Source organism: Anthonomus grandis, chromosome 2 (assembly GCF_022605725.1).
Source record: "Anthonomus grandis grandis chromosome 2, icAntGran1.3, whole genome shotgun sequence".
NCBI lineage: Eukaryota > Metazoa > Arthropoda > Insecta > Coleoptera > Curculionidae > Anthonomus > Anthonomus grandis.
This window is the reverse complement of record NC_065547.1, coordinates 22714622-22729221: the sequence shown is the minus strand read 5'-3', so window position 1 is coordinate 22729221 and position 14600 is coordinate 22714622. Positions and strand designations below refer to the sequence as shown.

General features: G+C 32.4%; 1 protein-coding gene across 7 annotated transcripts in view; it reads left to right on the top strand.

The window, feature by feature from the left end:
- Positions 1–14600, top strand: part of LOC126750147 (transmembrane protein KIAA1109) — a 234885-nt gene that overhangs the window by 46001 nt on the left and 174284 nt on the right. For all 7 annotated transcript variants that reach the window (XM_050459660.1, XM_050459664.1, XM_050459662.1 and 4 more), the window contains 4 exons: positions 594–895; positions 2132–2259; positions 2322–2633; positions 14337–14600. In XM_050459660.1, the coding sequence (XP_050315617.1) occupies positions 594–895; positions 2132–2259; positions 2322–2633; positions 14337–14600 (1006 nt within the window). The remainder of the gene's footprint in view (positions 1–593; positions 896–2131; positions 2260–2321; positions 2634–14336) is intronic.

The window sequence follows — 14600 nt, the reverse complement described above, 5'->3', positions numbered from 1 at the left end:
AACACGTCGTCGCTGCCCAGGGGACCCGCTCAAATGCCTTTCAGTATTACCCCGACTGGCACTGAGCAAGTCCTCCAAATCTCTGGCATATCATAAATACATCAAATGTAAACAAATACCGAGTATTTCAGAAGGTGAATTAGAAAGTAGATAGCCCTAATGCTAAATACAACATACCAAAATAGAAAATTTCAACTATAATATTGTTATAAAATTGGGTCAAATTTGTTAGTTGAAGGTTTGTTTCTATTTGAGGCTTAAAAGGAGCTTAACCCGTTTGTAATTTTTTTACAAGAAAGTTAAAATTAAGCTCATAGTCTCAAAGTACGTGTGAGAGGAGAGTACTTTAAAATTTGCATGATGGAATAATGTAGAATAGGATCGTGGAATAATGATTAATTTCGTCCTTTATGCAAGGTATTAAAAGTTATAGCTTGTAAAAAGGGAGAATGATACAAGACAAAAATTTATATGAAAGTCGGAAAATATTTTTTGCTCTGATTGATTCCAAATTATTTATATGGGATTAATTTCGAGTTTTGTAATGTAGTCGTAGAAAATATCGCATAAATTAAAATTATATAAATTTTTAGCGATCCAGCACTTGCTTCAACCCAAAAACAGTGGCACCAGCCTGATTACCAAAGGATCAGGTTTGAGTTCAACCCAAGGTAAGGGAGATCAGAAACAAAGGAAAAGGGACAGTGAGGACAGAACGCGAAACTCCGTTAGAATTTCATCTGTTGCACAGCCATCATCGGAAGACCCAGTTAATGTTAGCAGTACTTCGAATGTCACTTATTCAGAACATAAGTTGAAGTATAAGTTGGTCCGAGTGGCTGTTGACGCCATTGACTTTTGGTTGGTAGAAAGTGGTGCTGCCTTACAGTTATGGGTAAGTGTTAATAAAATTAATAACTGGTTCTACTGTACAGGATTGTTCTTTATATTTAGACAAAAACTATCTCGGTTATTATACGGAATGGGGCAAAAAAACTTTAAATATGAAAGTTGTAGAGTTTACCTTAAATCGCCAGGAAATGTTCTAAAATATAATAAAAAATACAAAGTTTGTAAGTGGTCGGCATCACTCTGAGACAGGTGTGTTTTCTTCATTTATGCTTTGTGATTTGTTGTGTTTATTTTCGAAAATATTCTATGAAGGAAAGCTGATGAAAGAAGCTAAATGAAAGCTGAATTTTTTGAACGAAGAATACAGAACTTAATGTAAGAAAAAAAGACAGGTCGTTCTTATTATCAGACGAAGGATATTTAGAAATTGTCTAAATATGCCATGCTAAATGCCATAAGAGTAAAAACAAATAATTTTTTACTTATGTTTGACATATTTTTCCTTTTTGTTTTTGTATTTTCTTCAATATCACTATCACACACATGTCTTATGTATTTATGTCATAGGTAGCTTTAATAATAAACCTTTAAATAAAAGGTTTTTTTATTCATTGTTTTATTAAAAATTTGTTGTGGGTAAAGCAGAACGAGCAAAACGCGACATGGGTAAAATAGATGATGCACAAAGCGAAACAACACCAGTCTAAGACTTTATTCACTTAACGTGGGTAACTTAGTTTTTCCACAACGCGTTCTGTTAATTAGGTTTAGTCAGTGCTCGAAAAAATTATCAATTAAAATGTCGCGTTGTGGATAAATATATACCCAGAACGCGTTGCGAGCACAAATTTCGGGCAGTGGCCGATTTCGGCAATAGCGAGTAACATATAAATATACCTTATTGCTAGCTTTTACAACATTATTAAACAAAACATTTGTGCAATTCGTCAGAAACATATCTTTAATCCATATCAATATAATTCATATATTCATCATCCTTTAGACTGTAGCGCATTTTTCAATTTTTAACTTATTGTCCAGCAAATCATTTAAGACTTTATACTCTTTAATATTCATTTGAAGATTGTCATCTAAATTTACTTACTAACAACTGTAATAAGAGCATTGTTATTGAAGTAATGAAAAATTAGTTAGCTATTCATAAAAGCTTACCGTTTTGCATAGCATAGTCAATAGTTTTGCATTTTTTCAAAATAGTAAAGCGTTTAGCTTGTCAATCTATTTATAAATACATATATAATTTAGATATATTTTTTAGCTCTCACCGGTTCGACTTGCAAGCTGCAATCTTCACGGAAAGCAAGTCAACTCAGGACTTTCCTGTGTAATCTATAGTATGTCTCTAAGGCAGTTAGTGTGGCATCCTCATAAATACAACCACAGCAAGTAAGAAATTACATAAGAATTTGGACCTTTATATCGGTATTTATTTATTTATTATATTTTAGACAAAACAATATGGAACAACAAGACCTTTGGCTCGAGGTAGGCGCTATTAACTTCGGTCCCTTAATAATCGAGTCCGCAATTTCTGGGGATAATAAAGATCAAAACGTTTATCAAACGCAACAAAAATTCTTGAGAATGCATGACGAAAAACTGAAGAAGTTGTGGTTCCTCTGGCCAGATTTGAACAAGACAACTGGCAAGTGTGGCTGTACTGGAGGCTGTACGTTTTTTGGAAGTAACAAAAACGGAGCGAGATTTTTTAAGCCATCCAAAAAGGATTTAGAAGACGGATTGAATATTGCAGCTTTCAGGTAATTAAAAATTAAGTATTTTTGCATTTTTCTTTGTTTGTAATGGAAATCAGTAATATTTTGCTTTTCTTGATATCAAAATAAGTATAGACTAAAAAGGCTTTTCTTTTTTGTTACACATTTGATTTTTATTTTTATTGCGTAGTAGTATGTACATTGTATAGTAGTAGCTCAGATATGCGGAACGAAGTAGAAGTAATTTTTTTATTAATTAGCTTTTTGCAAATACTAATAGGCGGAGAGGCGACTGCAAAATTAGCAGGGTATTCCTCAATGAATTCTTTAGGAAAATATAGTACTTGATGTGACAAAGAGCCACTATTAAGAATTTAAAATATAAAATTATTAAATTTTAAACACCTGAATTTTTGGTGCGAAATAGGACCGTGTGTCCGAATGTTTTCCGTGAATCCAATGTGCGCCAAATAAAAGCTTCAACATTCCCGAATTCGAAAATAACTGGCTGTCCGAATCTCATGGCTGCCCTTATCTATACGCTGGGAGCCTTTAAAAGTCAAACGCTACCGTGCCGGCATCCATAGTACGTTTCACTCGTATGAAACAATATTCCACTATTCCTTAACTAAGATTAAATTGATTATTTTTAATTATTGTTTATTTCTTTATTAATAAATATTAACACTGTGACGTCACATACTGCCTGTATTGGTAGCATTGGTATACCTGTATCGAATAGAACACACAGGTATGATTAAGATTCGAATTTTCCGAAAAGATGCTATTTAATATATATGTTATTCTTCTGAAAAACATATTTCAAATGATTTTCAGAAAATCAAAAATTATTCATGTCTTAAAAAATAATCCGCCACAAGGGTCGGAGCACTTGGAGCTACAGTCTCTACATGTTGTTGTAAATGATTCTGACGCTAACTGCAGAGCAAGTGCTGATTATGGTCAAAATGCCCAATTTCATATGCAGTATATACATATATTTAATTGACTTTTATCTATCATTATCCCGAAGTAGAAGTCAATTGAAGTGTATAATTGGCAGTACCTGAAAATGAAATGCATTGACCAATTCTATATCAGTGAGACAAAGATGGGCTATACATACTAATAGGACAAAACTAATATCTGCAATGCTCAAATTTTATCAAATCGGTTCACCAAGGGCTCTGACTTTCGAAAGAATAACACAACAAGTTTTGAACGACAAGGTTGACAAAGAATAAGTAGTAACTCAACATACCAAGAGACGAAGCTCATCATAAAACTCAAAAATGCTAAACAACACAACAGCTACACGCAGAAAGATGTTTTACATCGTATTAAGCCGGCCGATAAAGATATGATAAGAATGCTGCCCTTCTTGTTACCGTTGACCCGAATAGTGCCGACAAAATGAAAAATTTGATTAATCAAAAAATTGCCGAAGAATAGACTGCGAGATATAAATTGGAGGTGTTTGGTCAGCAAAAAAAGGGGATATGCAAATTTTCAGAAGAATTATGCATTAATTCTTTTCTAGCGATTTGCGCGGATTGTAGCTCTGAGGGGAAGCATTTCAGGATGCGTATTTATAGGAACAAAAAGTCTTATTTAACTCCAACAATACGTTCTTAAAATATTTGCACCGAATTTTATAACACTCTGCATGTATATATCCCTCAGATTCAACTCCTGGGTATATGAAAGTTTTTGAATATTTATTGACTTAAACCTATTTATTTAATCAAATTATTGAGTGGTTATTTTTACTGTTCAGTTAATTCTGCTAGATCTAGTAGACTAAGTCAGTTTATTTACTTCTTAGAATTATTCGACTGCCAGCAGATTAACTCTATTAAAAATTGTCAAGCTAGATTGTTAGATCGTATCATTTCATCTAATTTTAGGCTCTACACTCTACGTGGAAAGTTGGTCTGAGTCTTTAGTTGACGAGGAAGCGGTTCATCCTTCTTTACATATAATATTTATTGATGTTAGTAGCAAAAAGTGTAAGGTTTGCAAAGTTGACAGTAATTTCTATATTTTTAAGACGGCTGACCTTAAAACACAAACACAATAAACAAACTGACTATAAAACATAAACAAGACGAACTTATTCGTCATGGTTTTCCGCAGTAATAATAAAATATTTAATATGAAAAACTTAGGAGTGTATGGAAAAAATTTAAATATTTTAATTATCTTCAAGATTTAACCAAATTTAAAGAATTTCGTTCTAAAATTAAAAGTGATATTGATTCTGTCATATAGGCAATATAGTAGAAAGCTTGAGACGACTTAAAAATTGACTTGAATTGAATTGAATTGGTACTGCCAATGCGTTTATCGATTTCTTTTAAAGTTTTTACACTGTTGTTAGATTACCGCAAAATACTATTGTTAAAAAAAATTGTTAAAAAACAAAATTCATATGTACAATACATAATTTTGTACAATTTTACCGAAAATGATGTTCTACTTGCCTTAAAAACCGTGAAGCTGAAATCAATAGTTGGCTCTGACAAGATACCAGTATTCTTTTATCTGATTGCACTCGTGTTTTACTCAAACCGCTAACAATGCTCTTTAATCTGTGATTGAAACAAGAATATTCTTTTAATCTGGGGAAAGACAGATCTACCATAATAAATTGAATTTGTCTTACAGAACATATGTATATCGGAACCAATAATTGCCAGTTCACAAGTTGACGTTGTCTATACGGATTTATAGAAGGTTGTTGATTGATGGCCAAAGATTTTGATAACCAAAATTACGGTTTTTCTTCCCGTCTAATAAACTTTTTTAATTCTTCCTAGTTCCACTAGGCTACATAATAGAGTCGTTTTTCTTTAATGCGTTTATAAATACTATATTAGATTAGTTTATTGTGAATAGTTGGTTTTATGAGGATTATTTTATGACATCAATAGTATTTTAGGTTGTATGGAATTGCAAAATAATATTACACTCCTCGATACATGGTGCAAAAATAACAATCTATCTCTGCTGCTGCCAAATGTAAAATTGTTTCTTATTCTCTGAAGAAACACCTAATAACTTAAAGATTTAGGGGTGTCGTTCCATAGTGCTCTTTATTTTCAGCTACATATCCAGGACGTTTTGTCATTAGGAACGCACATACCTCAATAATATATTTAGTCTGAAAAGTGTTGTACGAGGTAAACATAAGAAGGAACTCAAGTATCAGTTAATGTCTTTAATACAGAACTTATGATCATATGTTTGGCCTCATTTGACGTATAATACCCATCATTTTTCTTTCCAAATCCAATACCGCTCGTTCAACACAATATTAACATTTAATGGCTGGTAAAGTCGAAATTATACCCATTTGTAATGACGTCATTTTTGTTTATTTTTTGTTATAATTATTCATCTTTTATATACCTACTAGGTTATGTAAAATATCCGTCACTGTCAATCAAAAATATTGGTTTGTCAACTTGTTCTTGAAAGTTATTTCGAAAAGTGTTAGATAATGCCTAAAAAAAGATATAATAGGTATAATGAACAATCGCAGCTGATGATTTTAAATATATTGGCTTTTTTTCAAATGGAAAAGGAACAAGTCCGAAACGGAATTGCACTTCAAATTGAGAATGTGATACAGCGAGCCGTAGATGCAACAAAATTGAGCACAACAACGATCGCAAATATAAAGAAGAATGGGATAAAATCAGATCAGGATTACGCAGCCCGTATATCTTCCAAGCAAAAGACAGCAAAAACCAAAATTACAACATATTTGAAACATAGAATTCGGGACACAATATTTTATTCTATGTACGCCAGAAAAGAATATGTAATATTGGCAACAATAAGAGAAAAATTCAGGGAAGAAATTGAATATCAAAAATAGAAATGTAGGTCCGGAAGGCTTTACTCCAGTTTTCATTGACGAGACGTGGATTTTTAGCAAGGGATCATTTCGTAGTAGCTGGCAAGATGACACCAAGCACACGGATTCAAGGAAAAACAGTGAAGGTAAAAATTATCTGGTTATCTTTTTAGATTTTTTTTGAATAAAAACTATTGCCCTTGTAAGGGCCCTCTAACTTCATAATTTTATCTGTTTCATAGTTTCATATAATTTCTCTCTAAGACAATATGATGGAATTTAACTCCATACACTACTCGTATGTGCATGGAACAATACTTATTAATTATATTAAATTTATGTTCTGGAAGAATGATTTATAAAAGAAGAGAATTGAATTATCTTTTGTTTTTAAGGTCATCGTTATATCGTGGTCCACGCCGGAACCAAAGATGGCTTCACCAAGGGTGCAAATTTAATATTCAAGAGTGGATTAAAGACGGGAGATTATCATGACAATATGAACAGGAAAAACTTCGAAAACTGTTTTAAAACTCAGCTGATTCCAAATCTTCCCCCAAAGTCATTTATAATCGTGGACAATGCAAGTTACCATTCTGGTTTATTAGAAGAAATCCCGAGAAAATCTTGGACAAAGCAGAGACTGACCGAATGGTTGAAAAAGAATATTGGCTTTCCAGAAAAAGCCATGAAAGATAAAATATGGAGTATTGCACGCAGAAACTGCCCTAGTGAAAAAAAGTACTTCCTTGATGAATATGTTAAACCTTTAGGACACAAAATTTTGCGACTGCCGCCATATCATTGCCAGTTTAATGCAATTGAAATGGTATAATTGGAATGTAGACGAAAATATGATCAATATATTTCTAATTTTAAGGGGTCACCTTCAGAAGTTCTGACTACATGGGAAAGGGTAATAAACGAAATTTCTATAGATCATTGGCAAAAATTTGTTTTTCATACAGAAAAGGTAATTGAAAAGGCTTGGGAGGCAATACAAGTGTGTGATGCCTATGACATTCTGCCACTTGTGATTACGACTGACGAAGACGACGATGACGAAGACAATATCTCTGATTTCAGTTCTGACTCTGACAATACTGACGAGATTGATTAAGCTTTTTTTGTTCTAGAAAATTTTATTTTATGATCGTCGTTTAAGTATTCAATCATATCGTTGCAATTTCATTAACTTGGTAATGCAATATGACGTGTTTTTTTTTGAGTTTGTATGTTTTATTTTTTGGAATGGTATTTTAATTTTTTTTTTTCAATCAGCATTTTTTTCATGAACAAGTAAATTAAATTGTCATTATTCACAATTTTTGTAAGCTCGGTTTTGTTACGTCTACTGCTCGTGCCGAATTCTACTTTTCAAATATGTTGTAGATTTGGTTTTTGCGGTCTTTTGCTTGGAAAATATATGAGCAGCGTAATCCTGATCTGATTTTATCCCATTCTCCTTTATATTTGCGATCATTGTTGTGCTCAATTTTGTTGCATCTGCGGCTCGCTCTCACATTCTCAATTTGAAGTGCAATTCACTCTCACGAGATGTGTTTATGTCCCATTATTTATGATTAATTATAATAATATTTGTTAATTGTTAAGTTTGTTAATAATACAATAAATACTACAAGATATTTTTTAATTTTTTGGGAATGAATGTATATACACGAATATAAAAATATAATAATATGCTGCTAAAATAAATCATTTGTTAATTTCTGAACGTATAAAAATACATAGCAGACTATTAATTTCTGAAGGCGATGGTAAAGTTTCTAACCTAATATTAATTGGCAAAAATATCTACGCCATACGTTTTTTCTCACCTGGATGACGTAACTACAAATGGTTATAATTTCGACTTTAAAAAACTAACAGTTAATAATAAAATATAAATAAGTTGGATGGATAGTGACATCTGTAGATAAATAAATCAAATATTGACAGAAATTACATATTACTCCCTTAAGGTTGGGCATTAACGCTATGTTAAAATACCAATTATACAGTGCGGCTCTTAATTGTCCCCCCTCTTATGTTTTGAGTACGCTTAAATAAAAATTTGAAATTTGTCACACATCGTTAGCAACCTAAATACTACTTTTTGGTCCCTAGCTCATTTTGCAAAAATTCAAAATTGCGGCAAGACGTCATTTTGAAAAATAAAATTATCATGCGATATATTATTTGAAAGCTCCCACTGAATGCTTTATGGTCCTAGAATATTAAGTCATTACTTCTACCCATGGCAGAAATTTACCGAGAAGGGTAGTGTTGCCAGTAGGAAAAATCCAGGGCGTCCCAGCTATCCGGAAGAAAAAAGGTGGATATTATAGCAACTATGGTAAGAGATCACAACAGTCTACTTCCACAGCTGATGACACGTGTGATGTATCTTCTGCTACTTTGAAAAGGGTACTTAAAAACTTAAATTTTAATCGTATAAAATTTAAATGGTTTATCAATTGACACGTTTTGAATTTGACGTATTGAGTTCTACGAAGTAACGACCGAGAGAATGGGACGCCAGCCTGCTTATGTAAAGAACATTTGTTTCAGTGATGAATGTACTTTTTTTTTGAATGGTAATAGACAAAATGTCCGTTATTGGAGCGATGTAAATCCCCATATATTTCGTGAAACATACACACAATACCCATAAAAAATAAATGTGTGCATATTAGAGAATCACATTCTTGGGCCTTTTTTTTAGTCCAAAATTTGGCAGAGCACCTTTATTTAAACATGTTGGAAAATGCAGTAGAACCACTGATCGTTGAGATTATTGAAGACAATCCTCATGAATTTGAGTTGGAAACAGTTTTTCAACAAGATGGCGCACCGCTTCACTTTAGCAGAAATGTTAGAGAATATTTGACTAATACTTACGCTACTCGGTGGATTGGTCGTCGAGGGCCTACCGAGAGGCCAGCCCGTCAGGTCATCCGATCTTACACCACTAGACTTTTTTTTGTGGGGCTATTTGAAACAAAAAGTCTATGTCACCCAGCCACAATCTATATTTGATCTACGCCAAAGAATAATCAATGCATGTCGCAATATTGTTTTTTCCACTGTCCAAAATGTTCGTAAAGAGGTCTCCAATAGATTATTTTACGGTCTTGAAGTTAAAGGTGCACATGTGCACATTTTGAACATATTTTGTAGTGAGATAGTTACATTTCTGTATTACCTAAATTTTAATTATTTTTAATGTCAATAAAAATGCGAAAAATAATATTTCAAAAGGCTGCTATTTTGCTATATGGGTAGAAGTAATGACTTATTATTCAAGGAACATAAAGCATTCAGTGGGAGCTTTCCAACGATGTATCACATGACCTCACTTTCTATTTAATTTTATTTTTCAAAATGGCGTCCGCTGCCATTTTGAAGTTTTTCAAAATGAGCTAGGGACCAAAAAGTAGTATTTGGGTTGCTAATAATGTATGCCAAATTTCAAATTTGTATATAAACGCATTCGAAAGATAAGAGGGGGGAGGAGACAATTAAGAGGCGCACTGTAGAGCGCATTCCTTATTACATAACACACGGTACTACATGATAAAATTATTGGTCTACTATATTGTTAAAAATAAAGTGCTCTACGGCTGTTGATCATTGACAGAAGTAAAATCTCGACTTTTTAATGCTTTGTTTATTTCAAGAGATTCTAAAAGATCAAGATTTTTACCCTTATCACATGCATGTAATAATTTTATCCTATCCTCCAGTGGAAATGAGGTATGGAGGGATTTAAAAAACGGACGTTTATGTTCTTTGATTTTCTGCGAAACTTTGCGGCCAGACTGACCTACCTAGACTGTTGGGAGCTCCGGGAATTTAATTTCGTAAACACCGGAAAATATTAAAGAGTATATTTTTCTTATATATGTATACTAAGAGCTTAATATTAATCTTAATCTAATTTTAACTATATGCGTTTTTAATGTGGTAGAGGAAGCACAAATGACATTCTAAAGCGCAAAGATTTTTGCTAGTGGAAACGAGATATTGCCAAAATAAAACATGGGCCTAGACGTAATCGCAGATTTTTCTGATGCCCGAATTATATTGTATGATAATTTGTAATAATAAAATTTATTTACTCGCAGCGTTTAATTATTCATATGCCCGCATATCATCTAGAAATTATGATAATTTTTACCTATCTAAACCTATAAGGCGATAGAATGAACATCTAGAAATTAGAAGTATTTTTAATTCTGTTCAGGATCAATGTGGCATATTAAATAAACTATAGTTTGTCCGAAATTAAAAAAAAAAGCAATTTTCCTAGACAGTTACCAAAAAATATACAGAGTGCGTCAGCAAGTCGTACGGCTAAAATAGCGCCTAAACTATACCGAGTAGAAAAAAACTTATGTGACATGGTTAAAAAGTTGACAAACATAAACAAACTAAAAATAATTTTACATATACAGGGTGCGTCAAAAATAAGTTACCGAAAAATATGTAGTTTTTTTCAAATGGAACACCCTGTATTTAATGGCGTTATCCTTTTGGGGACAACAAGAGCTTTACACTGATACCTCATTTTTTTAATTTCATTACGACATTTCCACATAATTCGTATTTTTAGGATATTTTTAATGTTTTAAGGGATTTATTAAAATTATTATAGCAACCGCTATGTTCACAAGTTTGTGTTGGATATCAATCCAAGATTAATTAATAATGAATATTTTTATTTTTTTTTTTATTATTTTTGGAATGTTTAAATTGGGAAATCATAGGATGGTTATTTAATAATTAATTTTTTGATTTAAAATACATTTTTCCGCGAAAATACGCACATTGTTTTGCGGGCTTGTAACCTTACTGACCTTGCGCAATGCAGGCCAAATGCATTGCCAAAAATTGAAAGGAAGTACGTGCAGTAGTACCTACACACACTTGCAAGTAGGTTTTGTTAAACAGCTAACCGCTAACAGCCTTATACATATTGACCGCCGGTGATTTTCCTGCAGTAATTATTTAACTAATTAAATTAAACTTATAATAACGACAAATTAAACTTTACCTAAAGTGCGAGTGCCTGATATGGAAGGAAAGATGAACTGGTAGCGTTACCAAGCCCGACTTCAACGAAGCAAGGTATATGGACCTTTTTAAGCCATTATGCATCACTAATGTGCGTTCGAACATTTATTGAAAAAACGAAGAACTATTAAATCTCAATCTATCTCAAAAACTTAATACAGTCCACTAAATCAAAAGTCTGACGACGACAGTTTGCTTATTAATTGTCTACTTTTCTTACAAAGTATGTCCTACACCTAACTCGCCTTTTTTGAGATATTTTATATTCTTTAAAAAAGGATGCTAATAAAAGCGCATAACTATGTATTTTAAAAAATCTATCCAGATTGCTTAGAAAAATTTGTTTGTATTGTTGACAGACTTTCGGCAAAAATACTGATCTGACATTTAAATAGTTGCATTTGGTTTACTGTCTTTTTGAATATCGTTAATAAAAATATTTCGCATTAGAGTAAAAATAAGTTTTAAAGATTAAAATTATTGTATTACTTGCAAATTATGAATTATTCACGGAAAGAACTTGTCGAAATGATATATGCTTTAGGGGCTGCTGAACGAAATACACTTTTGTCATCCAAAATTTATGCGCAACGTTACCCCGAAAGAAGGCACCCTCAACCACAAGTATTTGAGAAACTTAAAGAAAGATTCGAAAGGACGGGAAGTGTTACGTATGAAAAACATGAACGGGTAAAACCAGCTACAAACGAAGAAAATAAAATGATGGTAGCTTTAAGTGTAGTTGAGACGCCCCAAAGAAGTACTAGACAACTTGCTAGAGAATTACCGCTTGGTATTAATGCAAGTTGCATTACACGACTGCTTCGAAGTGAACATTTTCATCCTTAACATATTTAACTGTTGCATGAATTACAGCTGCAAGATTATAAAAGACTACTTACTTTTTATCAATAAGCACAAAATATGATACAGCAACCTGGTTTTTTAATTTGGTACTTTTTTTTGGATGAAACAACTTTTCATTATTATAATACCAGCAATCCTTTCTTTACACGTAAAACTCACCATCAACACAGATGATCTGTTAATGTTTGGCCAGGGATTATTGGGAATTATGTTATTGGACCAGATATTTTTCATTTCACATAGATGAAGTTACATTTTCATACATTTTCACACAGGTGAAATGTACCTAGAATTTTTACAAACGTTGCCTGCACATTATGTTCAGGACACGTTTGAGCAAGATGGAGCTCATTACAGTCAAGCTGTAATGCACTATTTAGGTGACCGGTTTCCAAATAGATGGATAGGTAAAGGTGGACTAGTACAATGGCCACCCAGGTCCCCAGATTTGACTAAGATGGATTTCTTGTTTTGGGAATATGTAAACGAGAAAGTATACCAAGTGATACGAACCACAAGTGAAAATATGCAGTTAAAAATTAGAGAGGTTATACGAACAATAACACCTAATATGTTAGCAAAAGTGAGTGATTCATTTTTAAAAATAAAATTTTGGTTGCGCACGAAACTTAGGAGGCCATATTGAGAATAGCGTGTAGTGTAGTTATAATTTAATTTTAGGACAAGTTTAAACTTTTATTAGTTAGTTTTAATACCTAATTGTTAGTAGAAATACATACATAGTTAAAAACAGACGATTTTATTGGCATCGTTTTTTAAAGAATGTAAAATGTTTCAAAAAAAGCGAGTTAGGTGTAGGACATACTTTGTAGGAAATGTAGACGTTAAATAAACAAATTTCATGAAAAAGAAAAATAAAGGGTGTCCCATTAAAAAAAAATCGTCTTATTGCATATTTTCTTTGAGTAAATTGGCAAATTAATATTATTACTCTGTATGAAAAAAACTTTAGACTTTTACTGGAAGATAAAGCTGATATCGTAAACTAACTACATTAAAAAATTCTTTTGTCTAGATTAGCGGTTGCTATAACTTTAATAAGCTCCTTAAAACACTAAAAATATCTTAAAAATACGAATTACGTGGCAACGCCGCAATGAAATTTAAGAGATGAGGTATCAGTGTAAAGCTCTTGTTGTCATTAAAAGCATAACGCCATTAAATACAGGGTGTTTCGTTTGAAAAAAACTACATATTTTCCGTAACTTATTTTTGACGCACCCTGTATATGTAAAATTATTTTTAGTTTGTAGATTTTTGTCAATCTTTTAACTTTGTCACGGTTTTTTTCACTCGGTATAGTTTAGGCGCTATTTTAGCCGTACGCCTTGCTGACGCATCCTGTATTTTTTCTTATATTGTTATGATATTCTAGGCAACTATTATAATTGATAATGTATCCTTTTGTTCTTCTTTGGAATTTAGTTTGTGTATAACAATATGGGGGCTGTTTCTGGTAGCGGTGCAAAAGTCGTAAATATTGGGGCAAAATGGTACAAAATTCATAGAATAAAGTGACATAATAATAAACCGATTTTTTTTTGTTGGAGAGTTACAATATCCCTCTTAAAAAATCTTTTCACAGGTGGAAAATCATAGTCTTGATTTCAAATAGTGTTTGATACTGGGGAAGGGGGGCATCCTAATCTACCCAATAATCGCGGATAATTAATAGCTTGATATTTATAAGAAAGAATCTACAATTTGAAATACATATAATAAGCATCACAAAAATACGATTGAATGTTAATATACAGTCGCAGTTAATATCAGAAATCAGCCTGCAAGCCATCATCGATAAGTTAGAAAGATTTTCTTATGTCTCGGAATAACCATTTTACTTCTAATTTATTATATCTCGTCTTTCTTTTATTAATTATTAAATTATATTATTAATAAATTAATAATTATTTAAATTTTAGGGTCAATGAACCCGGCCGAGACCCAGGTTACGGACAGAGCATCCTCCACGAAAACTCCTTAATATTCCGTACGCCACCTTACATTTTTGGCGAGATAACGCTCCAGGATACTCTCAAACGGTCGAGTTTTAAGAATGCATCGAACTCAAAAATATCTACTTTGGAAAGAGAAAAGTCTGTTGAAAAAGAAGGAATACAACTTAGTAGTCCTCTTAGTGCTATTGATAGAAAAAGTAATAGGCGATTCTCTTCTACATCGATAAA